Source organism: Hylaeus anthracinus, unplaced genomic scaffold, assembly GCF_026225885.1.
Source record: "Hylaeus anthracinus isolate JK02 unplaced genomic scaffold, UHH_iyHylAnth1.0_haploid 12001, whole genome shotgun sequence".
NCBI classification, from domain to species: domain Eukaryota; kingdom Metazoa; phylum Arthropoda; class Insecta; order Hymenoptera; family Colletidae; genus Hylaeus; species Hylaeus anthracinus.
Genome location: NW_026534348.1, coordinates 916,162 through 944,007, shown reverse-complemented (window position 1 = coordinate 944,007; position 27,846 = coordinate 916,162). Strand labels below are relative to the sequence as shown.

Here is a 27,846-nt window from a genome sequence, read left to right as displayed (position 1 = left end):
ACGAAGCAACGATAATATTGAGAGATGATCAATGGAGATATTCGTTTGACGCCAACTAATTGTCAATCAACATCCGTGGACGTCCTTTCACTGGTTTCTGCGATTCGATCGATGGTCGCCAATCAAGTGGTTGATTAATTAACTAATCGCCCGTGAATGCCAGTGGCATCGAAAGGGGTCAACTATCTTAGACGAATCCTATCCACTGGCTCCTTTCGTTTTTCTTTTTTTTTATATATGTATTTCAGACGTATGAAAGTGGCACAATTGTCAACCAACTATTGCTTCGTTGTTACACGTAAATAAAGTGTTAAAGGTGAAAGTAAAGTAGTAAATACAAATAAATAAAATGTTGAAGGTGAAATACCCATCCAACACCAATCTTGCAAGAACTTACATGTTTGGTAGCGCAGGCGCCGCAAATGTAGACCCGCGGTCTCGACCATTCTCCAGTCAGCTCCGCGTAGACAACTTCCTGTTTCTTCGCGGCCTCGGAGGACGTCTTTTCGTCCCATTTCCGTAGCCTCAGGAAGCTACCGAATTCCACGGTGAACTCTGTAGCCTGGGAGACCTTTTTTATCTCGCAAGTGACAGACTCGCGTTCCGTCGACTTCACGGCGTTCTTTCTGCCAGTGGTCGTTCCCTCTATATTCTCAATCTCGTTGGACACCCGTGAGATGCTTTGTTCGTCTCGTGCGATGTCCGTGGTCGCGGACATACCGAGTAAGGGTATCTGCTGCAACCTGTTCAGCGTGATACGCTCTTTCAGCAATTGTTGCTTCTTCCTCAGCGACAACTGCGTCGAAATGTCGAATTTGCTGAGATCTTTAATGGAGCACGTCCATTGCTCCTTACCGTCGTACTTCCTGGGGAAGTTGTACTTCTCGAAAGACACCCGTCGCGGATGCGACCTGTTGCTCTTGCCAGGCTTCTGGGCGTACTCGCTGGAGTTTTCGTAGTCCTCGCTGGCGTACTCCTTGGAATAGACGGGCGTGGCTGCCGTCAACGAGATGTCGATGGGAAACTGGATCTGGTTGACGTTGTGCTCGTAGTAGGACTGCTGTTGCTGCGGTTTCGCGTCCGCGGTAGACGTGCTCGTTGACGAGACGATCGTCATGGAAGTGCTCTGCAACTTGCCGTCCAGATGGTGAAGAAGGTTCTCGCGGATGTTGCAGCTGACGCTGCTGTAGAACGAACTGTCGAACTCCGGGCTGCCTGGGTTGCTAAAGGCGTCCTTCGTCTGGTGGATCGGTTTCAGCAGAATGGACTCCACTCGGTGCTCGTGATCGAGCTCCTCCGATCTTCTTTCCTTGGTGCTCGATGATAATTCAGCCTTCTCGCGGACGTTTTGGTTACCTTCCTTGCAGGACTCCTTCATCTTCTCCTGCGGAAGAGAACGGACATATCCTTAAGAACTTGTTTTAAAAGACGTGACTTTTCGAAGCAAAATGAAATTTAGATTTAATTTAGTCAAATTTTGTGAGAGTGTATATCTGTACATGTATATATTCAAATTAAATATTTAATGTCAAATTTTTTTCTTTGAACGTATCTTTGTGTGAAAAAAAGTTTCAAGAACAAAAATCAATTATATCTTAAGATAGTATGCATTGAAAAAAAAACTTTGTCTGGATCGGACTCCTTCCTTAAATTTTGGAATACTCACCTGAACCTGCTGACTGCTCCTGTCCGCGTTCACCCCATGATTCTCGGTCATGTGGACCGCCAGAGCCTCCCTGGTGAGGTACCTCGTGAAACACTGAACACAAGCGTGATACTTGTCACCATGGTTGCCCACCATGTGCTGGAACAGACCTTCCAGATTCTCTGCGCACTTGTCGGAGCAGTACTGGCAGTTCTGCGAGGGTTTCCTCGAGTTCCTTTCCGACCTTCTGCCGCCACCTTGCTGGTGGACTCTCTCTGTGTGCCGTTGCCTCAGCGATATCGAGAGAAACTTTCTGTCGCAATAGAGACACAGATGCCTGACCGTAGGAGGCGAAGGTTTGCAGGGTGACTTCGAACTCTGCGAGGACGAAGACGAGGAAGGTGACGAAGGCGAGTGAGGAACGCTCGGTTCGTTCGATTGACAATTCTGCAGCACGGAAGCTACCTTGTCCAGGGGTAAACTGCAGTGAAGGCTAGTCGTGGAGAGATCTTGACTTCTGTGGTTGCGGAACTCCAAGGAATTCTCCGTTGTCTTGATCTCCTCCTTCTCCTGGCTGTTCTCGTCGATCAACTGATTAATACCGTTCAACACGTCGTTCAGCAGATCCCTGCAAACGTTCCTCAGCTCGACGTTCTCTGCGACTAATTCGCGATTATCTTTCTCCTCAGGCTGATGATCGTTCAGCCTCTCCATGATGATCGCTCCCAGCGAGCGATTCTCCTTCTTTTCCTCGTCCTGACTCTCGTTTTTCGTCTCCTGAACAGACTGGTCCCCGTGCTTTGTTTCTTTGGCGGAACACTTGTTACCTTTCAACGGCTCCATCTCCCCAGTCTCTGTTTCGCAGGACTGTTTCTTAGTATCCTCTTCATAGGACCCCTGACTGTCTGTAATCCCCGAGCAACTCGAGTCCTCGCTCTGCCGCAGACTTTCATCCCTGTTGGCCAGTTTACGATACTCCAAGGGAGGCTCCTTGTTCTCCACCTTCTCGGATAGCTCTGATAGTACAGCAATTTCCGTCCTGCTCTCGTTGGGCTTCGAGGGTTCGAACTTGACTATCGGGCCCTTGGAGTCTTCGTCTTCCTGATCGTCGGTCAGCTTCTCCTGTTCCTTGCCCTTCTCGGCCTCCTTTTTCCCTCTTACTTCCTTATCGTCGTTCTCCTCGTCCTTGATCACGCCGTTTAGCACCGTCATCACGTACTTTTCCAGAGTCTCTAGGTTCCTTTCGACGCTGTTTCTACCATCTTCCTCCTTTCTCGGCGATTCGACACTACGCGAATCCGGGACCTTCTTCCTCAGGTTGTTTATCACGTTGCTCAGCCTGCTGCGTTTGTCCTGAGCGGTCTGGGTCGATCTGTACGCGTGCCCGTGCTTCTCCTGCTGTTGCTGACGATCGCCGTTCGCGTTTGCCGGATGACTGACACCTAGATCATCGAGATTGTGCGTGGAAGCGACCATTCTGCCGTCGACGCTCGATGGTGACGACGCTGACGTGGTCGTCGTCGCGGGCGTTGACGGCGACGCCGTCGTTGTCGGAGAAAAACTCACGGCACTGAAAACGTCGACCGTCTCGCTGCTCGTCTTGCTGCCAGCCACGTCCGCCGAGGCCGCTTCTGGAAATTGATCAGGCCCATCGATTAGCGCTGGATAGGCTGACTGTTGTCGATAGGAAAATTTAACTTAAGATATTCATATTGTCTCTGCATTCAATCATTTGTAACTGCAGGCTAACCAGATATACTTATTGTTATTCTAACAAAATTACGAATAAGTAAAATTTTTAGACTTAAGTAATGTAAAATTGTTAAGTAAACATGGTTCCAAGGAAATCGTGTTTCTTTGCAGGGAAAACAGATTTATACCAGCCCAAACAATTCTCCCAACAACGCCACGGGACGAAGTTCGGTGTTTCTGATTTAATATCCCGTGTAGAAGTTATTAAAGGTTCACTGTAAGCCGATTAAGTCGTTTCACGGTCGGAAACTCGAGCCCCGCGCGGACGAAAAAGCTCCTAAAGTATGTGCCGTTGTTCCGCAGCGGTGAAATTAAATCTCTGTGATAGCGGTAGAGAACCAGGAGGTTTGCCTCTGATAATATTTAAACATGAGAAACAATCATATACAATTGATACCTAACGTTGGTTCGTAATATTCCCAGTTCTTTCATTTTTCATATTTCGTAATTATTTTGGTTTTCAAGTATGAACATACAAAACATATTGTTTTTAATTAAAAATATTCAAGAAGGTATTGGGAACACTTGTGATTCTAATACAGAGTTTGCAGTTATATGTACGCTTTTGTATCATCCTAAGGACACGTGAATGAAGTGAATGAGCCAGAAAAGGCTTTATATTTTCCCAAAGAACTGAACTTGTAATTAAAGGGTCCCTTCGAGTATCGGGTTGAAATCTGGATGGACAGTTGGAAAGGCCACGAATCTCCTGACAATGGTAGTTTCGACAACGGAGGATCGTGATCGGTAGAAAACTTCGGGATTTGCTATCCTGCAGGTCCAAACCGGCAGCTGGCCCGTTACAGTCAAAAGTTCATCGAGATTGGAATGTCGAAGGGTCCGCTTCGGTCGAGAAGCGTTTATTTTCACGGGCGAGGTGCCAAGTGGTGCGGAATACGGGACCCGACGGCAACGATGAGCGCAGAAAATCGCGTTTACGTACCGCACCGGATCCTGTTACCGGTTTTCCGCCATTTCTTGCATCTGCAATTATCCTAGGAAACGGATTAGGTCACAAATAAATGATATACAATTCGTGTTTATATTGATTCAATGAAAAAAATGTTTGTCTCGTCGCAGTAATTATAGCGATATCTGCTTTCTCCGACGTCCACTCCGATCTCCATAAAGATTCATCGTCATTGATCAAACAAACAAGTCCCAAAGAGTATAAATGAAGACGCCGTGATGGCTTGCTTGGATTACGCGACATGCTAATGAAATTTCGTATGTAATACCGCATTGCAGGAGTGCAAAATTACACGGCACGATTCCGTTTAATGATTTCACGATGTCTTGCCGGCAATTATCTTTCTCCAGCGATGCGTCTCGTGCATCTGAACCATCATTCTGCTCTGAAACGTGCAAGACCGGTTCGAGGAGTCCTCTATTGCGTTTTCAATTTTTCACAAATTTCGAAATAGGAGGTATTTATTATTTTATTAGACGTAGAAATTAATTCAGTAAAAGAAAATAAAAAACTGTTGATATCGCAGATTGAGGTGTTCAACTAAAAAGTAAGTAGACATCGCGGTGTATTAATTGCAGAGTTCTGCTTTCAGCATCGGTGAGTACAACGAAGTCGCCAAGGAAAGCGCCTTCCGCTTAAGGATGCATAGGATTTTACAGAAGCATCATCCTCGCATTCATCGGCTCGCGCATCTTGAATATTTTTCCAATATTTTTCACTATACACGCGACGCTATGTATCCGACGGCAGCTGCACCGAAATTCTTTCCGTGCAGCTTTATTTTCTACGTAAGTGTACAGCGAGATCAGACTTTCGCTTCTCTACACCCACTTGGAAATTGTAGTAAAAAAATATCAATGTAGGTGCTTGGGAGTAGAGAATAAGAAGAATATCTATATATAATAAATCTATAATAATATTCTTAAAAACTGCTTCGCACAAATCTGGATAATAGTGAAACGTATGAACGGACACCCTGATAATAGTCAATCTAGTAGTGAAAGCAACGGGGGTACGAAGAAGAAATTTCTATTATCCACTATGTAAGCGTAACAAAGGAAACTTTTGTATTATCTTGCGAAGATTTTATACTTGGAAGAGTCTTGACTCGGTTACGGCACTGTTCTAGAAAACTGTGCAGACTCTTTCCACGCGAACTCGTTTAGTGCTCGCAACGGATAACCGTTTCCCTGGAAAAGGAATCTCGAAAGTAAAAAGAACTCGAATAAGGGGAATAACAGTACTCGAATAACAAGAGAACAGGACATCGAAACAAAATAGTTTACGCTAACCACGCTTTCTCGCAAATGAGAAAAGTCTTCGAAACATCGGAACCTTCCTTTCGCACGTTCTTAAATGGACTGGGTAGTCAAATTGGTGGAAAAAAACAATTTTTTTCGGAAGTAATTCCAATCAAAGGAATCATAAACTGGTATTAATGTTATTTAAATTGTACATTAAGCTCTGTAAATATCGTTTGATATGTAATTCCTAAAAAAAAAAGTGCTTTAAAATGTGCGATGGTAAAAACGTCATGAACAAATACTTTGAGCTACAATCTAAACTTAATATTATTATCCCACACGTATGCGCAGAATTAATAAAATAAAAAAAAATCGCCCGACGATTCTACTTGCTTCTCGTAAATGTTGAAAATGATAACAATTTAGCGGATCATCGACGCCCGTAAAATTACTTTTTTCCATGCGATCGAACGATGGAATTTGCAATCAAATATTACAACATTCCCACTCAAATGTTTGCACGCGTTCTGGAACCAAGAGTAAATTGAATGATCGCTAATAATTCCGCGAATGTAAAAATCCAAGTTTCGCCGCGAAAAAGTCCGATGTGCTCGCGCAGTTTTATTGCACACGTAACTCCGTTCTTTATCGCGACGAGCAACCTTTTGCTCCCGATGGAGTTTCCTCTCGAAACTCTTTCCATTTCTTTACTTTTCTCGAGAACACCTTGAACCATGATATTTTCATCGGATAGAGAGTAAAACGAAGAAGAGTTTTTGTTCGTCGAATGTTGCTCCACGAATGGAGAGGGTAATAAAAAAAACAATTAGAGAAATTCCAGCGCATCCCGGCTAATTCTCGATCTCTTCGCAAAACAGAATTTCAAGTCACAGTGGTTTAAAGTACTATGAATAGTAGTTTAATTATTACTGTCTCCTAGATATTTACAGTAAACGTCAAACATGGTTTTAAATGGTTGTTTTTCCTTTTGTGTTGCCTTGGAACTTGTAACATCCTGTAAAATATTCTCAACCTTCCTGAAATATGAATTTTAACTTCTTATGTGAAAAACATTGAAAGTTTACGTCAGCAATGTCAACGCGATATTTGAAAGTGATCAAAGTGCTATCGATCGGTGTGCAGGCAATGCACCTCGCAATAATTAATGCCTCGTTATCGAGCACGCTGCGTTGCCTAATGAAGGACAACGTTACAAAATGAAAGAGCCAATGCATCGATCACAATGAAAGATACGTTAAAGGGGTAATTTTCAAAGCAAGTATTCGATACAGTCTGGGTGACATTTGTATAATTATAGGTTTGCGTTTGTACAGGTAAAATGTAAACAAGATTATGATCGCGTTCCTTATCCTTCTGGCTTTTTTTCGATCCAAACTGTATGATATTATACACCGAAGCTGAGATCCCGTCGGTAGTGTTCACTGCTCGAACTATAAATTTCCCAGTTTGTTAGCAGAGAAAATCGGTATAACTGTATTCGAGCTATCTGGTAGCTCATGTAAAAGGTTTACGTAGCCGTACGGTGCATCGAGTGGAACGATGGAACTTGCGTACTCCATTTCCGGTGGGCAGAGTTTGCACCGAGCTCCGCAACTTGTCATTGGGTTATTTCGACGATGCTATACCGAATATTCGATTCGTTCGCCCCCGACATGTACCTTCACGTTCATTATCACATTATGCGTGGAAAATTCGAAAACAATCGGGACTCTTTATAATAATATTTTTTCGTCAACAATGGTTAGTTATGATAAATACCTGTGATGCAAAATTTCTTTGGATATTAGCTCAGTTCATTTATAGTAAGTTTTTGTGGCTCACCTGAAACAAGAAGGAAAAAATCAATTAGTGATTCAGTCGTACAATTAAAAATCCAACAATAAACACAGATACATAATGGAGCAACTTAAAACAATAATCAAAGTATCGCGAAGTAACTGATAATATCGAATTCAATACTTTATTATCTATCATTGAGCAAAAGCTAATTAAAAGTCAACGTCACGCTTGGGGGCCTCTACGTATCAATAATAGATAAAAAATCATTGGTTACCAAAAATGTAGATTAATAGGCTACCTACCAGTCGGTAAAATGTTAAAATGTTTTCCACGGCATTTATGTATAAACTCGTGACCGAGAATCGGACAATGAAGCCATTCGTCCATCTGATTAAAAAAGTTTTAATCAAACGAGCGATTTATTATTCGAACGATTGTCTTGGAACACGTCCATTCGAATAATGCCCTGAGCTTCATTTAAACGATTACCTCCTCTGTTTTCGTTCATTCGTACACGAGTGTGCTTCGCATTTTGCTTCCCTTGTTTCCTGCGCGCTGCATGTGATGCGCGCGGTATTGTAAAACAATTTTTATCACTCAACAAACCGAGCACGGACGTATTTCGCCGCGTCGCTACTCGCGTTTCATCCATCACAATATTTCATCTGCACTTTCGCGGAGCTAATTTGACACCGCTGTTACAGCACGAAAATTTTCATTGGGAATTTTCGAGGGAAACACGCCTTCGAATGCATCAACAAAACTCTGCTTCTGACTAGCTTGCCGCGACGGTTAGCCACACTATCAATTTCAATTTATCAGAGTAAATGCCTTGCAAATTGTCTGTAGAAAAAAAGTTCGGCTCACGAGAGTTAATTAATCCTATTCAATTATGAATAATGCAGTGGAGTCACAAATATTTTCGAAACATCAATACAAAGCTCAACTTCAAAACGAAAAACAGGAGAATTGGTTTATATGTAAGAGAACCTAGCCTCGCCTTGTTTCGGGAAAAATTTGGAAAAATGACTATTTCTTGGTTCCGCTTTATTCGCCCTCCATTTTCCCTTCGCACGTCTCGTAAACAATATCTTCGTTCCTCTAGGTATAGCCGGCCGTCCTCGTTCGACCAGTTTTCAGGTTGGAACGCGAGGGACAAAGGGAGAGACAGGGTGGAGTGAATCGTGGGAGAGAAAGAGAGAGTGTCACGCGACACGACAAGTCGGAATGAGACCGAGCAGGGAGAGGCGCGAGCAAGAGAGAAGTGAAGTGGGTAGAAATAAAAGAGGCGACAGGGACACGGGAGAGAGACGTGCAAAGGGAGGGTGGACGGAGAGGGGAACACGAACAACGAGGGAGGGGAGGGATGTGCATGTACAGGGTGTCAAAAAAGTATAAGAGATAAGCGATAAATGTTTTCTAACCTTCCCTAATCTAAGTATAATTGTTTCTATTGGTAATGGATGGATGCACCTTGCGACACTGATGACACTGATTCGTGCCGCATGAGGGATATAATGCTTTAAGCGGGGTTTCCGCATGCAAATCCAACTGGCGCCACTTGTATTCGCGAGGTAAAAAGCAGGTGTACTTTCTTGCGCCAATCGGAACAAGTCGTGACTGTATTGTAAGTAAGACTAAGAGCTGTTATAGTCACTGGAATATATAATAGTTAAAGTATATTATGTAGCCACCCGTTATACGCAGTCATCACTATCGGTATTGTCATCATACACAGTCATCGCCATCGTCATCGTCATCCTTGTTATCGTAGTCATCGTCACCGTTATCGTTGGTACCATCATACGCAGCTATCGTTGTCATTGTTACTTTTATGCAGTAATTTCTATATAAACTTTATGTTAACCGTGAAAAGTTCGTTAAATATTCCCTCTTGGAATTACACAGTTATCGTTATCGTTATCGATCACTCATATTAACATATACAAAATCATGTTCTAATTACAATTCCACCAAGCATCGATCCTTTCACCATCAACATCAATGTTTGCCAAATGATCTTGAAGTCACGTAATACGAAGTATTTGGTTGACGAACGAGAAAATTTGCTTAATGGCACGTTAATAAGTCCAGGACCAGATAAAGGAAGCATGTGGCGAGAAATGGATAAGAGAAACCCAAAGACTACAATGGAAATTAAGGAAGGGTGAAGAGTAGTACGATAAAACCGAAGAATAGAAGCGACGAAGACAAGGAGAGGAGGGAAGCAGAAAAAAAAAAACAGAGGAGAGGGTGATAAACGAAGACTAGAAAGAATGATGATAAAGCCGCACACGCTCCGCCGCGCTTCTCGTGACGCCGTTTCGTCCGGAAGTTGAGGAGGAGGGAGAGCTCGAAAATCGATAATCGCCCCTCTGCTGCGTCGAAAGGGGTCGCCACACCACCCTCCTTTCAAAAGAGAGGAGATTTGAACACCAGGTCGCCCCACGAGGGGGAAAACCGGCTGGCTGGTGAGCGATGACGCCGACGATGACGATCATTTTAAAAGACTCGAGCCACTCCTAGCCCAGAAATGATACTCGGTTCGAGAATCGGCTCGATTCTGTCTTCATTTCCTAATTGTCTATTCGTAAAAAGAGCGCTGTGGTCGTCGTGGTCCAGTTTTCAATGAGGATTGCACGAAACTTACAATTTTCAATTAGTCACGAAATAATAGTAAGATTTTGACTAAAATTTTCTCTGCAATTCTGAACGCGATGATAGAATCGTCTATGTTGAATTATTTTTCTATTCAGAGAAGACGTGCTCCAGATTTGATGATTTGATGAAAATTTGCTCGCCGCATGGTGGACCATTGTTTCATATTCAATTCAAATTTGCGTTGAGAAACGATGATTTGCGATTATGACCCTTTGTCACTGATGAACTACTATTCCAATTCTGCTGCAAGCTATGAATGTGGAAACAGAGATTCCAGCCTTTGTTCTGTTTCAAATTTTAAGGATCTAGGTTATCAGAATTTTTATTAACTATGTTATTTAATCAAACGAACACGTGTTTTACGTTTGTTGAACATTATCGTTATCAGATGTAAACTTTCATTTCGATTCTATTTCAAACTCTCGTGAAATCAGGATTTTATATAATTGGAATTTTTCCAATGAAAATTTGTGAAATCTCCGTTCTATTTTTTAACGGATTAATAATTCTCGTCCTGGGCTAATTTCATATGTCTGTTATGAAATGTACGTATTTATCGTGGGGTTAAGAAACATTGTTTCAATTAAGCTGGAACCCTTGATTAGTTGGTTTCAATTATATTAAAAGCTTCAGGTATGAAACCTGCAAATACATATATTTCAATTTTCACAACTGAAAGTTTCGTATATGAGCTTCTGTTTAATTTCGATCTATTTTAATGCATGAAAATATATTTACATTAAGGAATATAATTGTTTACTCCTGACCTTTTTTAATTCTGAGAATCATCGTGCAGAATAACATAATAATTTTGTATGGAGTAATTTAGTTACTTTCAATGCTACTAGGAGTTAAAATGCAAGGTTCGAGCAAATCCAATTTACACGACAAGAGGTGAATCAAACCGAACTTGATCGATAAACAGGGTAAATAGCGAATACAGTATTTCTGTTAAACAACGGTTGAACATGAATGCAAGAAGAGGAAGTAGGACAACCTAGTATTTCCATCGCCGAGCTTCTGAACGGTAGATTCAACTCGGAGTGAAACTTTGTATTTCAGATGAGGTTCCAATTCAGTTTGCAGTTGTCCCTGTTCGTTACGGGCCTCCGTTTGAATTAGAACTCGAGTAAAGAAGGAAGAAAACTGATGATACATTAGATGTAGAAATTAATTCTGTCCCGTTACAACGCGATATTACCTAATACACGTTAACTAATAAATCAATTTTTCAATAACACATACCAATGGGAATCCCCAATGAAAGATACAGCTATCCAACGGATAAGAGGCTCGTAATTCACGATCTGGAACTACGATGCTCTAGTCGTGGCATTTCGTCCAGAGCACAAAAAAGACTGTGACGAGGACTGTGACTGGAAGTCGTGGAATGGAAGAAGATTAAAAGGAGGAGATCCAGCAGCACTGGCAGTGCTCCAGGCCCGGACAGGATTCCAAAATCGTGATCCACGAGGACATGTGCACGTCGTGCTGGTTGGCCAGTTGTTGACGATGATTACGAGCCTCATAATTCCAGGTCACGCTCGTTAATGATCCCCCGGCTGCGGACTGTTTCCGTGGAATCAACTTGATGGTCCATTGACGAATTCAATTGCGCGAATGGAATTTACATGGTTTCCTGTATTAACGACGGTGTACTTACGCCCTGGCCCGGAAATGTTCGAGTAAGTTTACCACGTCGCTGCTCGAATATAGCCGTCCGCGCATGCCCGTCAGCTGCGCTAACGCCAAACACTATTTTCTTGGCGATGTAGATTTATCCAAAAAAAAAATACGAATTTATTCATTACACGTGTACGTGTCTAATTAACGCATGTGTTTTCTGATATCCGTGTCTCGTAAATGTTTCGTAAATAATCTCGTAGTGAATAAGTTATTATCAAATTTTTGTTCTTTTTATTATTGGCAGTAATTATAATTATAAAAAACTAAACGTCCACGTATGTGGCCAAGGGCGTGAAGAGGTTAAGATCGTAGTCGTAGCAACGAGCCTGGCCTTGTCGCGAGCAGCCTTATACGAGGTGTCGGAGCGATCGTATAGTTATAATTTAGCCGTCGGACATCCGCTCGCGGCCAGTAATCACGTTTAGGTGAAAAACGACGCGAAAACGAACTCCGCGGATTCAATAAAAGTCGTGAGTTCAACGAACCCCCGTTTAATTACACGGCTGCGCTAAAACGATACACTCGGTCGCATCTCCCAGACGCTGCGTTCTACCGATTAGCATGATCATCTTTATTAATTCGAAGACACGTTCCGCTGAACCTGTCCGGTTCCCCTAGCCACGCGAGAAACAAAGAGGCCCATCGCGCCCATGAGTGTTCTACGAACGGACGAGTTTATTCCAGGAAAGGAGACCACGTCTGACGAAAGCACGACTACGATGAAAACGTAAACAGAGATCGAATGGAATTGTTTGGTAACAGTAGAAACTCCGTTATACAAACAACTGTTTATGCCAACACTCTGTTGTATGGACTATATACTTCTTTTTGGGGTACTCTATGTATGTAAATACAAGCTCCCTCTTCCCCTTAAGAATCTAGAGCATTCATGTATGCAGTAAGAAAACTAGATTTTTTTTTGGTTTGTACTAGAGTCTTCCCCTGAAAACTAGTCGGAACAGAGTCGTGTTTGAGCTCATTTTAATCGGAAGCACCTCCCAGATCAATCGATAAAACTTTCACGAAGCTACAGTAAAAAATATAAAATTTTTGTTTTCATTGATGGATCAAACTTGACTCCGTTCGTTCATTTCATCGGTCTCGTTCGAGGTAACTTCGTTTCATCTGTGCGGGAAAAAATTGTCGCGTAGCAGCAGGCGCTCCAGCAGGAATTGGCGACGATGATGATCGAATTTCTCGGGGATATCGGGAGGTCGACGATGTAATTGCTTATCGAAGGAGAGTTTCTAACTTTTCAATTATGCGCAGGATCGGGCCTTGAACGGGAACGTTTACGCGCAGAACGTCCTAGACCTCGTATGCATCGAGGCTGAACTCAATTAATCCTACCCGGAATAGTGAATCACGTTAATGGACAGAGAGTCCGTTTCGATAGTCTCCCACCCGCTTTCCAATTCGATCGGGAATTACTTGGAACCAAGAGGAAACGATTTCCCCGCTGAAAAGTCTATTAAAATTAAGTTGGAAATATTACGTTCGGCTCGTTTCGTCCTTTTGTCGTCATTTATCGGTCCAAATGACAGGAAGAATCTATCCAACACGAATAACACGAAGAAGTTTAGGAATCGAGGGCAGGCTCGATTCAAGGAAGCATCAGAGAAACAACTGATAGTACGCGACTAATTAATAATATAAAAATTCCAATTGCAGTTATTCATGAATTCGAGCCTAGTTTTTCTCTACGAGGCGAACGCGGAAAATTCAGGAAGGAAATCATCCGTGACCACTCTGCGATTACACCGGAAGTCGTAAACCCTTTACAGCGCGCGCTTTAAATTCCAGCCAGCAGTTTACAGTGGCAACAGAATGACACACGCTCTGTTTTATTCGTCCGTTCGAAGCGGAGACGGATGACCGGTAAGAACAGGAGAAAATTACGATGTACCGCGCTTACGAGAACAGAGTTGGAACACCTTTTGTGCAGGCTCGCGCGGCAACGAAGGAAAGCGTTGGAGTATGTTTCGTCCGTGGTTAGCAGGCGAAAAGAAGACGAATGAATGCGTAGCCGAGTTACTCCGAGGAGTGAACAGATAATAATGGCTATTGTTGGAACGGCGCGAAACTGTGACGGTGCTTGCGCGAAAAACTTGCCGAGGACAATCAGCTGGTGCTTCGTTTAACGATAAAACAGCCGAGGCTCGACGCTCGACGCTCGGCGCGTATCTATTATACAGATTAGGTGTAGGACGATGTACGATATTTTAAATGAATGCCAGCCCTAAACCTAAACTCTCAAAGCTGAGTTTCGCTGGTCGATGCGAAATATTAAATGGTCGTCTCCACTCGATGATTCGAGCAGAGGCGAGCTCGCCCATTCGTCACGGAGTAATTTCTTCCTCTGCGAGGGATTCTGCCCACCCTCTACCCCTATTCCGGCCACACCCTGTACTCCATCTTCTGTTTCGATGGCGACCGGTGTTGTTCAAATATTCGCGAAAATCTACGTCACTGAAAAGCTTTTAAACGTAATCGACCGAAAACGAGTTCGAACGCCCTGTTATTTTTTTAAGATAACTGCATGTCTCTTAGGGGGGTCTCTAGTTTGAAGGAATAAAAAGAACCGAAATTTGTTTAGGCATCCTATTCTCGTTTCAACTAGAATTATATAAATATTTGCAAAATTAATGCTTTGTGGCTTAAAAAGTATGTTATACAAAAGATTCAGTTTAAGATTCACGAGTTCGACATTCACACTTTTTGGCAAATAGAATTTAGAAATAATTCGAACAATGAACAAACTTGACTGTCCTAATGTTTCAAAATGTTATTTGTCGAAAAGTGTGAACGGTGAATTCGCGAGAGTTTAATTGCAACGCATGGTCTGGTTTCGCGCGTGTGACACTCGCCGACGGACAAAAAGGAAACCCTGCAGGGGCTCCAGTCGCCATCGCATGCAGACACCGTTATGCATGTCGTACGTGCGAACGAAAGGGACATACCCGCGGGGAATGCGATCGCGAAGCGAGAAAATCAGCTTTCGCAGCGGTTCTCAGTTGGAGCATCGACCGAGAAGCCGTATCGGACGAAGGAGCAGCGCTTTTGACCCGATTAAAGGGATACTCTAGTCTAGAACTAACAACAAATATATTTTTCCTTTGTATTTTCTCAAAATGTACACCTTTAACACTAGGTTTACCGAGATTTCTTATCGGATCTCTGTTACCGAAATAATCCTTTAACGCGTTGACCGCCACGTCACTCATATATGGGTGACAGAACATTTTCACTAGGAATTTAAGAAATTCATTCCGAAGATCAAGTGTTGAAGAAAATAAATGTAAATAAGATTCCTGAATTCTGATACGGTTGTAACAACAAATACTGCGACAAATTTTACATTATATAGTTTCCAATTATTTCAGAACAAAATTTTAGCCTCGTAAAAATGGTCATAAGCGTTAGCGTGTTAGTCAACGTGTTAATAAGTGAAGTCGATTTACTAAAATTAATTACAAGTCTCGGAGAAAAATGAATTTGGATACATGCTTATCTCTTTATATGGATAAAAATCAGCACAATTTGTTGAGGAAAAGTGTAAACGATTTTGTAAAACTTTGTAAAACTTGAAATGGGTCGAAATGACCGTGGTGCGTAGAGCTATAGCGTTAATGAATGCCCCTTACCCCGTAAGCCAAGGCTCTTTCGAAATCAGCCTGTAGCCGAAAGACGAAAATAAAATTCAAATTCAAATTCCACTCGAGTCCAGTAGCGAGAAACCGCTGGCCGATCGTGCGAGCTCGCGAACGCGATTATTTAGCAGGTATTTTCAAGGCCTCGACGAACGTCGGCCATGCCGTTTCACTGGCACACATAAGCGTATGTGCCTATAACCTGTCCCGCGAGCGTTATCGCGCCTTAATATCGCCGGCTTATCGTCACTGGTCTCGATGCGTGTGACACCCGCACGCATCCGCGCTCCCGTCGATGTAAACCTGCAACCTGCGCTAGGATTACATAACCCATCATCCACGAACCCGGCAGTTATAAACACAAACTAGGTGTTTCGAAAGTAGTCGAGCTACTCGAGACTGATTAGACGCACAGAACGTCGTCGGGCACCGTTTCGACGCCTAAACGCAAGGTTATTATTAGATTGAACTACGAACGTGTCGATTTGTGGGATTAGGGTGGATTCTATTTAACGTAATCAGAGTTGGGCTAATTGTAATCCAAGGAATGACTGATGAATACGACTTCAATAATTTGTGCGATAATGACTGATCATTGAAGAGTATTAGTTGTTTGAATTCTTTGTGATTGATGACTAGTAGTAATGCATCAATGTCGCTACTAGACTGCGGATTTTATGCGTTCGTGGTATAAAGTAATATGAAAAACATACAAAGAATATACTTATGAATGATAAATATAATCTATTAACGAGTATAAATAAATATTTCGTTTTGCATGAGTGCATGTACCTTTTGATTATGTGACATGCACTTGTCATATTACCCTGCATCACGAATGCTTACTCGTATTTACGGTAGTTGGGAACGATGATGTCGAGGATTTCTAATCTTTTTGTCTAGTCCTTCGCATAGAGTAATTTGTTTCTTGGCGCAAAGTAGGTGTTTCGAAAGTAATCGTGTTACTCGTGGCTGATTAGAAGCCCAGAGCGTCGTCGGACTCCGTTAGGGCGCTTAACGCGAGGTTATTATTAGATTGAACTCGGTGTTCGAACGCGGTGATTTGTGAGATTAGGATGAATTGTATTGGGCGTAGTGGCGTGACCAAGTAAAGGACGGAATGTGGCGAATCTGAATGGAGGTCTCAGGAAGTGCTCTGGGTTTGGAGATATGCTTATATTATAAGGATGTTTCGTTGGAACATCCTTAATTAACTTTCCTTAATTAACTTTTTCAATTCATCCTACTTGTCGTGACATCCAAATAAATAGAAATGAACCGTTTTGAATACAGAAACCTTTGTGTTTTTTATCTAAACAATCTTTTTGCACGGCTTTCTAACACGTTGGGAAAGAAACGTAACATTTCAATCTTCAAGATGGATGACACAGCGTGAGACGTCTATATTTTACACGAGAAATAGTTTTTAACGCTTCCATGTCCACGATTTTCACATTCCATTAATTCTAGAAAGTGACGTGCGTCTGTTGAGAAAATTTAACGAAACTTCAGCTACGCAATTTCAAGATAAAGCATCAGAAGTGTCCAAAGTTCTTATAGTTAGATAAAAATATCGAATGATAGTTCAAAAAAAGTATTTTTTAAGTGTCGTTTTATTACTTATAATGTGAACATATAGGGCAACACTAACAACGCGATAAACGTACTGAACGTGATCCAAGTTGCGACTAACCACAAACGACAAGACGACACGATATAACACTTTTCCGAGTTTCTTTCTGGAAAGCATTCTTAGTCTATAGTTGAAAGCTGCAGCCCACACGAAATAAAAAAAGATAATGTCACAAAGCGCGAAACTCACCTCTGGGTGGAGCTGGTGGAGCCCTCTTCGGGGTGTCGTCCACAGAGGGTGTTCTTTCCCTCATCCTTTCCTATGGGGTCCCTTAGAGCCACCATTTAGGCGAACCCATATGCCACGTCCTCCTGAAACATATCGGAAACGAGAATCTTAAAAATCTGTTTATTCAGTGGCGTATGAAGAAAAAGTCCCTTGCACCTTGTGTTCACTGGGGTTGTTGCTTTCATTCCGTTCTTTGTAAACAAACTTTCTTTGTTGCGTATCACAAAATTCACAGTGGGTTGGAGACTCCAACTCCAACTCGAACTCGAACTTGGAGAGTTCTCCTACTATGTGAATACTTGAAAAGTTCGGGACTGTTATCGCGATATTTCACGTTCAGCATGTAACTGTTATGAACAGTCACTCTAGTCCTACTTTTAATTAAGGAAAATTGAGAATCATTGGAGTAGAACAAAATCCTCGCGCTCGGTAGCGTCTGCTTTTGTTTCGTAATAATGGAAACTCGATCAGTTATCGGTACACCCATGTGCGGGAACTAAACTAATCAAACCGAGCAAAGAAAAGTCGGAATCCCGAATCCTCGTCAACCACTCGTTAGTATACTTGTCGTTCCAATAAACATGCGAAGCGACGTGGATTCTGCACAGAACGAAAACGTAGCGAAGACAATCGCATAACTGGAATAACGGTATAACGTACAGCTTACGCAAACTTCAGAATACGAGATATTTGTTTTTCAAATTTTCTCTTTCTCGTATACTTTTCTAATTCTACTTACTGTACTTTTAACGTCAGTTCATAGTATTGGCGCATGAATGAAAAACTTAGTAAAAAAATAGTAAAGCTAAGCAAAAGGTTGGCTAGTCTTTAACCCAGCTAACTTCAAAGAGTCGACGTGTTGATTCAACAGTGAAAGAGTTAGGGACATCGTTGAAAACCGATGGTATGTCGAACACGGCATCGGTAACATTAACGGAAGCTTTGCCAAGGTTTGTTGTTTGTTTGTGCAACATTTCGATAATATAGAACGTCTGCCGTTTCACGGAAATTGATGGTAATAGCGAAGGAAATTGGTAATGGAGCACCACTGGGCTTGATTATGGATGAACGCGCGCGTACATACATCGCGAGATAGAAACGAGCACGTTCGGTCGTTATCGTTGCTTAGTTTTCATGACGACGAACAATGTTTAGCACTAAGTAATTCATATAAAGATGATGTCTGAGTTTTAGGTTATTTGGTTATCGAGCAGGAAGAGATTAGTCGAGATAAGATGTTACTTCAAAAACGTCCATCTTCTAAACGCGTTCGTTCCGTAATAGTTATCTCGTGTCGTCTACAATTACTTGATATCTGTCAATCGAACGAGAAATGGTTAACTCTGCTACTTATTGAGAAACAACGTGTATACAGGGTGTGCTACAAGCAGAGAGCATATCATAAAAATATAAATGTCCATAAACATCCGCAGTCTAGTTATGATACTGTAGAAATTGATGTTGTACCTTTCTAAAAGTACATACAAGGAAAATATTAGTCGCGATTCGTCGTGGTGCTATTCGACATAATTTTTAAGATGACTCCTGGCGACTTAAACGGATCATTCAAACATCAAGGATCATCGTTTGTCGGGTGATACCAATCGGCGATTCTCGGTTGTGCTTCGCATAATAGGCATAATTGCAGCAACTCGCAGTCCGTTATTAGACTTGTCGCTTCTTGAGAACCGTGCAAGCCACGTATCGTCTGAGCAGAGGTGCTCAAACGACTGGTGTCTGCTTTAATGGCTGCTGGAAACACGTCCGCAATCGAGAACGGTGATAAATGCTAGGAGACAGGCGGAGGTCATCTTACCAAGTGTTTTCGAAGCGTTTGAATCGTGGTTGTCGAACTTGTAATAGACGTCCAGAGTTGGACGCTCGAATAATGTGAAATACGGTACAACTTCAATTATCTGAATTAATCGAGGGACGTTCGGATAAAGAAATTTGTAAATAATAGAAATTACAATGTTACAAATATTAGACGTTGAGAATTAGATCACTAAAGGAGAGGGATTTTATTATGCGTAAACATCCGCAGTCCAGCGATTAAAAATCGAAACGAAAAATGATCATCGTGGGAGTGATGCGGCAAGAATATCGAGGAATCCTATTCGGGCGTGGCTCGACGTTAAGTCTATTAGGCGAGTCGATAACGGTCGATACACAAGAGAAATTTACCCTTTTCGACGCCCTTAATGAGTTTTTGAGTCGTTTCGAAGTTTGACCGACAAGGTTTTAAATTCACGGCTGCCAATCCCTCGAGCTGACGAGTCTTTCGCGTTGAAAACAGAAAGAAAGAAATACTGGTTGGACTGACCCCTAATCGCAATACCGGGGAAATGAAATCGATCATAGTGCCCGGCAATACTAGATATTGAACTCGCGTCGCATATGGAAGGGAGCCTCGAGCCTGCATTGGCGTTAAGGATGTAAAGTTATACTGTAAGGGAACTCGAGGTAATACGAGCATGGTTGAGTTTATTTTAATAAATGTAAAAAAACATATCGAGTTTATCTTGAAACTGTGTCTTGCTAAAATTTTCTGTAACTTTTCTTAAAATTTTATTTGAACCGCGACAAGTACATACAGGATGGGCCAAGGTGTGTTCAATTGTGAACAATTGAAACCCATTATACACAGTTTTCGAAATATAACATGAATATTTAATAGAAAAATTGCTTTTCTATTCCTTTAAAGATTGTTCACGAGTATGTGTTCGATCACGACCTGCAAACATAAAACGTTAATAGAGTTAATTCGAAAGATGGAGAATCCACGGCGCCCTTTCAGCGGACACACGCATTTCGCGATCAAATACCGTCAACACTGCAAGGAACACGAATTCTCACCGAAAACATTTTCCATTGTTCCCACCGAAGAACCACTTCTCTTACCCCGTTCGCTCCCACACAACCTCACCCCGTCCTTTTCTTCGACCCGAATTTCGTCGATCCACGCCTCTCCCGTTTGCCAAGATCGTTTCAACCACTCCCGCCTCTCTTTGTCGCTCCTTTTCTTTAATATTCCGTATCCATTCCCCTTTTCCCATTGCGGCATCGCGAAATCCAGTCACGGCGGGGGATGAAGAAGGAGGGGATTGAAGGCAAAGGGAGAGAGAAAAAGTGACAAAGAGAATACAAAAGCGGCGTGGTCCGTCTTTTGTCCACAGCGCGTTCAAGCGTCCTTCTGTTTTTCGAGTATTCCGGAAAGACGACTGAAATCCCACTGTCGGTCAACGTTAGGTTTTAACCCTTGCGACGATAAGCGCCGACAGTGACCACTTTTGTGTTTCCAAATAATTTGACATGTGTTTTTGTAAAAATATCACGAAACTGCTCATGATTCCCATTCCTTGGTTATTTTCATACCGATTTATGTTTTGAACGTAAAAGTATGAGCAAACGTTTGGAAATATTGCGAAATAGAGTTTCACAATTATTATGTTTTGACTCAGGTCATGCATTGGTCGTAGTTTAGGCCGAATGCGTTAAAACGATACTCGAACGAATGCTTCTCGATAACAGATCTTAAAGTAGTTTAAGTCGTTTATTGAAAGAGAAACGAGACGAGACGAGACGAGAATTACATCGATCCCGAAAGCCTTTTCTTTGCTAATCGACGGCTGAAGAGCCTTCGAGGGAGGAAGCGGCATTGGATCGACAAATTCGCTAACTCGAGCTTTGCGATATGGAAACGTGCACGACGCTTCTGCCAATGAAACGTGCGTCACGCCAATACTTCAAAGAACTCCTCCGCGATTTTCATGAAATACCACTCTTTCTTCTTCGCTTTGTTCGGGCTCAAAGGTTGTCATTAATGGCATGTTGTGGAGACTGCCACAAGCACGCTCTTTGCTTTCGAATTTCATATTTAAAGTATGACAGGATGAGATGAAAGCGCGACAAAATCGAACCGTACGCGAACAGTCGATAGACGCGAACACGTTATTTTTGAACGTCATGAACACACTTTTTAAGCGTGAGCTAATAGTAAAGTGACCAAAGGAAACGGTAGGAATAAATAAAAGAATATATATACTAAATTAAAATAAATTCAGTACTATAGTAAATCGAAACATACTACTATTAGTCTTATAATTTGGCCACGGGAAAATGATGTTCCATTTTACTTAACCACTTATCGGAAATAGCACACCACTAATGTGTTCAAAACGATGAAATACAGAAAGATCGTACGAGCAGTCCCACAAACTCCATAGACAACAACGCGTAAAGCGCGGAGCGAACCAACCGCAGACAGCGCCTTAAGCTTTTTTTCACGTGGACACCGAGAGGCTGACCCACTTGCACGAGAGCCTACGTCGTGCAAATTGCTCGCAGAATTTCGTACCGAGGTTCCTCGCGCGAAATGTAGCCAGATGCCCCGGGAAACTCGAGTCGAGTTTCTCGCGAACCTTCAACGACACGGAAAATCGAGCGGAAGCGTCAAGAATTTACTAAAAATCGATATCGCCGCGCGAGACCAAAGACAAAACTGGTTTTAACAAACGCCCGCGAATATGTCGACCCAACGTAACGGTGCATATTCTTTAAGAGTTGATTCGTTTTCCATTCAGCAAAATTTTTCTCTATCTGTATCAATTCTCAAGAGCCATCGTGTTTTTCGTAAATGTACAACTTGGATGGAATTGAAGCATCGCTCTGTTAATTTCATTGGAACGAGTGACTTTTTCCACCGCGGCAGATTGATACGTTCTACGAAGTTCGAAGCCCAGCTTCGGTCGCTCGTTTTAATTCAAACAGACGATGACGGCAAAATCGATTCTGTCTGATGAAAGGGTCGGCCGATTTGAAAGCTTTAATGGAATTCCTGTTTCCAGGAAAATCGACGGAGGGTTGGAGGGTGTGTATGTGTGTGAAAGTTGCGAAATAACGCTGCCGCGAGCATAGAGTTTTCCCTTAGTTCCAGTATCTGCTTTTGATCGAGCGACAAAACTGTTTTCACCGTAGACAAAACGAAACCAAAATTAAAGAATAAATGATGGTTATCAGCCTAACGACAATGTCGAGCTCAAAGGTTTAACATGTCTGTCGTGTTATTTATCGATTGTAGTTACATACAAGAAACAAAGCTAACCGTTTATGATAGAAACGTAAAGTTCAGTAGCATTATTCAAACTGCAGATAGAATTATGAGCAGAGAAACAGAACAAAGTTGCACGAGTCACGTGGAGACACCTGCGAATTAATGCGTTCCCTTACACGGCCGAATCTTGCGTAATTAATCAATACGATAATACCCCACGACCGAGCAACGACCGATTAATGTTAATACTTGCTACTCCTGTACGGTTCGGTGTATGAATTATGATCGGCCGCGTACGTCTTTGTTCGAATATTCACGTAGACACTGAAAAGTCTGCAGAACGAGTGAGGACACTCGAATTATTATTATTATTAACTCGATCGCTCGATCGTCGAGGGTAAATGGGTCAGTTGTTGGATAATTAAGGAAATGATTTCCATTATTAAGACTTTTACCGTACTAATATAAATTAAATTAATATGTATGTAGGTGTGCTTGTTTGTTTCTCACGAGTTTACATATAAATAAGTTTGAAAAATCTTTAACATTTAGCATTGCCTCAGCGAGGATTCCAACTCGCGATTCGAACATTTCTAGCCCTTCGCTATAACGAGCGAGCCACCCTCTATTCTATTACGTACTTTTAGTATTAATGTTTTATTGTGTAATGTCATAATGTCCCCGTATATCTGCATGGAGACTCGAGGTAGTTTTCCTGCCTCGCTTAGTACCCCACAGTCTAACTTGTCCATTTTCAACGAAACATGGACAACGTTTCCAGAAAGGATGTCGAGCTGTTTTGAGCAAACGCCTCGGAAGTGTCTCTGCTCGTCTGCGTTTCACGAGTAGATCCAACGTACGCCTTCCCGACAAATCGATTCTGGTAAAAACTAGGCGGTCCTCCAGGCCGAGTGGCGCTTAACCTACTTTTCCGTTATTCGGGGAACAGTTCAGAAATCGGTGACCAACCCTGCCACTTTTCATACTGGAACCACTATACCAATGTTTCTCAATCTTATCGAACTACAACCTAAACTGCGTAATGGACAGTTCTTTGACCTACCATCTGACAAATTTTTAATGAAAATGGAATTAAAAGGTAACATTAACACAGAATTCTTCTTTTGTGGGTCTGATAATTCCAACCAATCGCTTGCAAATTTAACATTTGTTACTTTTATAATATTTTTTCCAATTGACTAAATTTGTGACGATCAAGAAGCTAAACTTTGTTCGCGTCGTTAATAATAATGGATTCAATTTAAATTTGAAACCGCGAACATATTCACCTCAACTTGCAATATAAATGAATTCCTTTTGTCTATTTCGAGATGAATATTCCAATGGAATTGGATAAAAATATAACTTCGACACGAAGTCGAAGTTATATCGTATAAAACGACATTCTATAATATATTTGAAATGATAACTGAAAGAGGAAGCAGGGACCCTTTCAAATCAACTACATTAAACTCGTGCAATATTTGGGAGCCACAATTTCCGGATTACGTACTGGGAACGAAGTACAAAAGGGGATCATAAGAGAAGGAGGGAGATGCACTTAATCCTCTATTACATATCACATTTAAATTCTTTAGATTATACACACAGCTTATGCAAAAAACACATTATAACGTTCAAACATCCTTAACTTCTGCGTTCGCAAATATCAAAATCGTTAAAAGCGTTGCTCTTGTATAATTAAAATAATACAAGAATTTTACTCGTTATTTCCAAAAAATATAACGTCCCTCGTACACGACATTTTGAAATTCATACATTTAATTAGGTTATGCAAAATAAGAGTACTACAAATTAGGCAAATTGTACAGTTTCCAAGGAGGGAGCTAATTAGTCAATAGTTAATTGCAATTTAAATCAATTGCAATCGAATTTCATTACAATTCACGATTAACTGCAATTGCATCCGAATGTAATATTCAATTGCGGTAAAATTCAATAGCAATTAAATTTTCATTTGATTTGTCGATTGATTGCCAGTGTAATTGATTACTGTCTAACGCTCTTTGTAATTATTTGAGGGACTGGAATCAAGCAACATTGACATTACGGTCTTTTATTAATTTACTTGTGATATTAATAAAGATTTAAATAGTCATTGATATACCATGTGTAGTTTGCAAATATTTATGCAAATTCATATTTTCACAGATATAGAAAATGAATTTAAACTTAAGTGAATGTACATCCTATCTTCTAAAAAATATAACATTTACATTATCATTGATAATTCATATATTTTTACACTTGTGAGAATTATCATATAATTCCACCTATCACCATTTCTCATAAATGCATAAAAATCCGCAGTATAATTAAATGTCTACATATTATGCGATAACACAGCCGGTATATTATACATCTACACATTTATTATGTCGAAACACAACAATCACAGCATTGATTTCTAATACTGGCTCTGCTTTCGCGTACGAATTCCCCGAGGAGGTGGGAAAATCCTGAAGAGACTACAATTTATGAGCGACATTGATCCTAAATAACATGTTTCAATTTCTGAACGTCTCGAACGGTTACACAAATATTTCCATTTTCATAGATTCAAGGAAATTGTATAAAGTTCCACGTTTGAATTTTCCATGAGGAACGAAACAAAATAATTCTATGGCATTAAAAATGTATGGCGCGAAAATTCACTCGACAAGACATTTCTAAAAGATTGGAAACTACATAATCTAATGTTTGTGGTAGTATTTATTTTTGTAACCTCGCCATATTTACGATATTATTTTCCTTACCACTTCAACTTCGGAATTAATTGTTTTACTTTACGGAAAGCCCTATTATCCATATACGGGTGACGTGGCGGTCAAAGTGTTACTTATAGACTACGATACTAATTAAAGGCAACGATATATCGAAACTGCAGCAAAATCCAAATGTTACTCTAGCAAATATCCGATTCGTCGTAAAACGACACGTTACACAAAATGGTGAGAAAAGTGTAACGTTGAGTGGCGCTCGTGAATACGATATTTCATAGAAAACATGGCGGATCGAAAATCAGTTTGCAACTATAAAACGGTACACGCCGCTAACCCAACACGCAGCACAACCGTTACACTCTCTATTTGCTTAATGAGTTAAGGACGCTGGCGAAAAATGGCGTCTAATCGCTTCTGTATTCTTGCAGTTCTGCATGCCGTGTTACGTAAGTGGCTATCAATTTCATAGATTTCCGAAGCGTCGTGGCACACGCGAACCGTTTCTCTTCGGTTTTCCATCGAAAAGAATTCATCGAGAACGCATTCTGTTCAACAGTAGCCACTTAACCCTCGATTAACACCATATCGCTTCATTAGAAATACTCTACGTTTTCAACGAGAAACAAGTCTAATCTTTGAAACGACTACTCAAGTCGATTCCATGTTTAAACCTTGTACCCACGCTCGCACCACTCAGTGTGACGACTATATGGTCGTTTATGACAAAATTCATGACTTCCAAATTAATCAGTTTTTCTCCAAGAATATGTGCTATCCCTTCGATAATTTATAACTCCAGTTTAAACGGATACATTTACTCGTCATTTTGCTACATTACGAACTTTATTGTAACGTAACTATGCACATAACTCAAGTCTCAACTTGACGACCATTGCAATGCATTTATATGAACTTTAGCAGCCATCAGATTTTACTTATTCTTATTTTTCTGCAATTACTTTAATTATCGAGAATATCTGTAATCTGTTAAAATAACAATAATAAGCAAAAATGTATGGTTATCAAATTTCGTATATACATATGCATACGTTGTAATGGTCATCCGATTAATTCTTTATCAACCGGTCGCGTTTGGACATATGTATAATTAAATTTAATAATATTTGTTATTCTCACAATATTACAATTATACAATATTTATTTGATGTATAATTCATATAATGATGGGGAGCATACAATTCTATTTCAGTAATAGATAAGAAAGTTTTCTCGCAAATTGCTTTCCATAGCAAAAAGACAATTAGTAAGCTTTTAGAATAATGGTTATTTTGAACTTGGAAAGCCAGTAATTTAACATATAACAACATAAAGACTGTTAAATATTTCTACTCAAACTAGAGTTATAAATGATTGAATATAAAGGCACGAAATTAATTTCTACACCTAGTATTTGGGTTCTGGAGAAGAGTACGGATCCTTTAATGGAATATTTGTTTTGGTTTGTTATAAAAATTAACAAATAACGGATAAAAATGATATATCTTGTCTACAAATTTGATACCATGCTACTAAGCTCAAGTGTTGAAATTAAGACTACCAAGGAAATGTTCGAATTACCAATTTCGATGCGGTTTTCGTTTTCAACGGACCAGCGATGGACGAGGCGGGTTTACACGTACGTAAGCGTGACGCCCTGAGAGAAATCTATGGCTTCGTGGGACGATCGCAAGACGGCCGGAAATGGGAAACGCGTCGAACGGCCAAGCATCCCGATCGGAAACATTTCACGTCCAGAGATGGGCAAAACTTCATTCGAATAATAAATGACGAATAAAAACACCATACAATACCTTATTCGCAAAGTTTAAAATTATTCGGATAAGATTTGATTGGTTCTACATGAAATATAATGCAATTGTAACTTACAGTCAGTCTCATAATTGTCGTACCCTCTATGTCTATTAAAGAAATATATCTAAATTAAATGATAGCTTTGATGTTTCTAAATAAATTGTTCATGATGATTATATACATGTGTAGTTTATTTGCACATGTACATACAACATTTATTTGGAAACATTAAACATATCATTTAATTGAGATTTTCGATAGACACAGAGGGTATGAATACTTATGAGATTGACTGTATATGATTGCGTACAGTGTGGTAGGTATTTTATTGTTGAATTTTAATAAGAGTAATTTTTATTAAAGAAATTTATGTTCCAAATTAATGTTTCCATTACAAATATGTACACGGATAAACTTTACACATGCATGTATGTATTTATAATGAATAATTATAAATAAACATAGAAGGTACGAATACTTATGGAACTGATTGTATATCGAAAGAAAAACTCATGGAAAGTCGCACATCTTTCGTTCGTTATTCAAAGTTCTCATCTGGACGAGAATTTCGTCCGTCTCTATTTTCGAGGGACTTTCAAAGTTTCCGTCGGAACCGAGCCTCCATATTAGTATTGTTTCGAGCCGCCTATATTGCGCAGCAACGATGTCGAAAAAAAAAACTGCCCCGCTAGCTCCGCTTATCTCGCGAAAAGGGGGGAAAAAATATATAGCCAGGCACACGCCGACGAGCTAACGAAGGAAAAATATCTGCATCTCCAACTGTGCATTATCGGCCGAGAGCAACGGCCTCGTTACGCTACCGACTTAATTTCTGACTTCGAGTTCGCTTCTGAATCAATTCTCGCACGATATTCAAGTAGTTCCTAATAAAGTTTCAGACAGGACGACAAACTTAAAGAACTCGTTCTGTAGTTCGTAGAACACAATTTGAACACTGCGACTACACG

At 40.9% G+C, this 27,846-nt stretch overlaps 1 protein-coding gene across 1 annotated transcript in view; it reads right to left on the bottom strand.

Annotated features, from left to right (window-relative positions):
* Positions 1-27,846, bottom strand: part of LOC128891085 (uncharacterized) — a 53,283-nt gene that overhangs the window by 23,442 nt on the left and 1,995 nt on the right. The window contains exons 2-4 of the mRNA XM_054150274.1: positions 17,231-17,352; positions 1,667-3,276; positions 398-1,384 (exon numbers count right to left, since the gene is read on the bottom strand). Coding sequence (XP_054006249.1) covers positions 398-1,384; positions 1,667-3,276; positions 17,231-17,294 — 2,661 coding nt within the window. The 5' untranslated portion in view covers positions 17,295-17,352. The remainder of the gene's footprint in view (positions 1-397; positions 1,385-1,666; positions 3,277-17,230; positions 17,353-27,846) is intronic.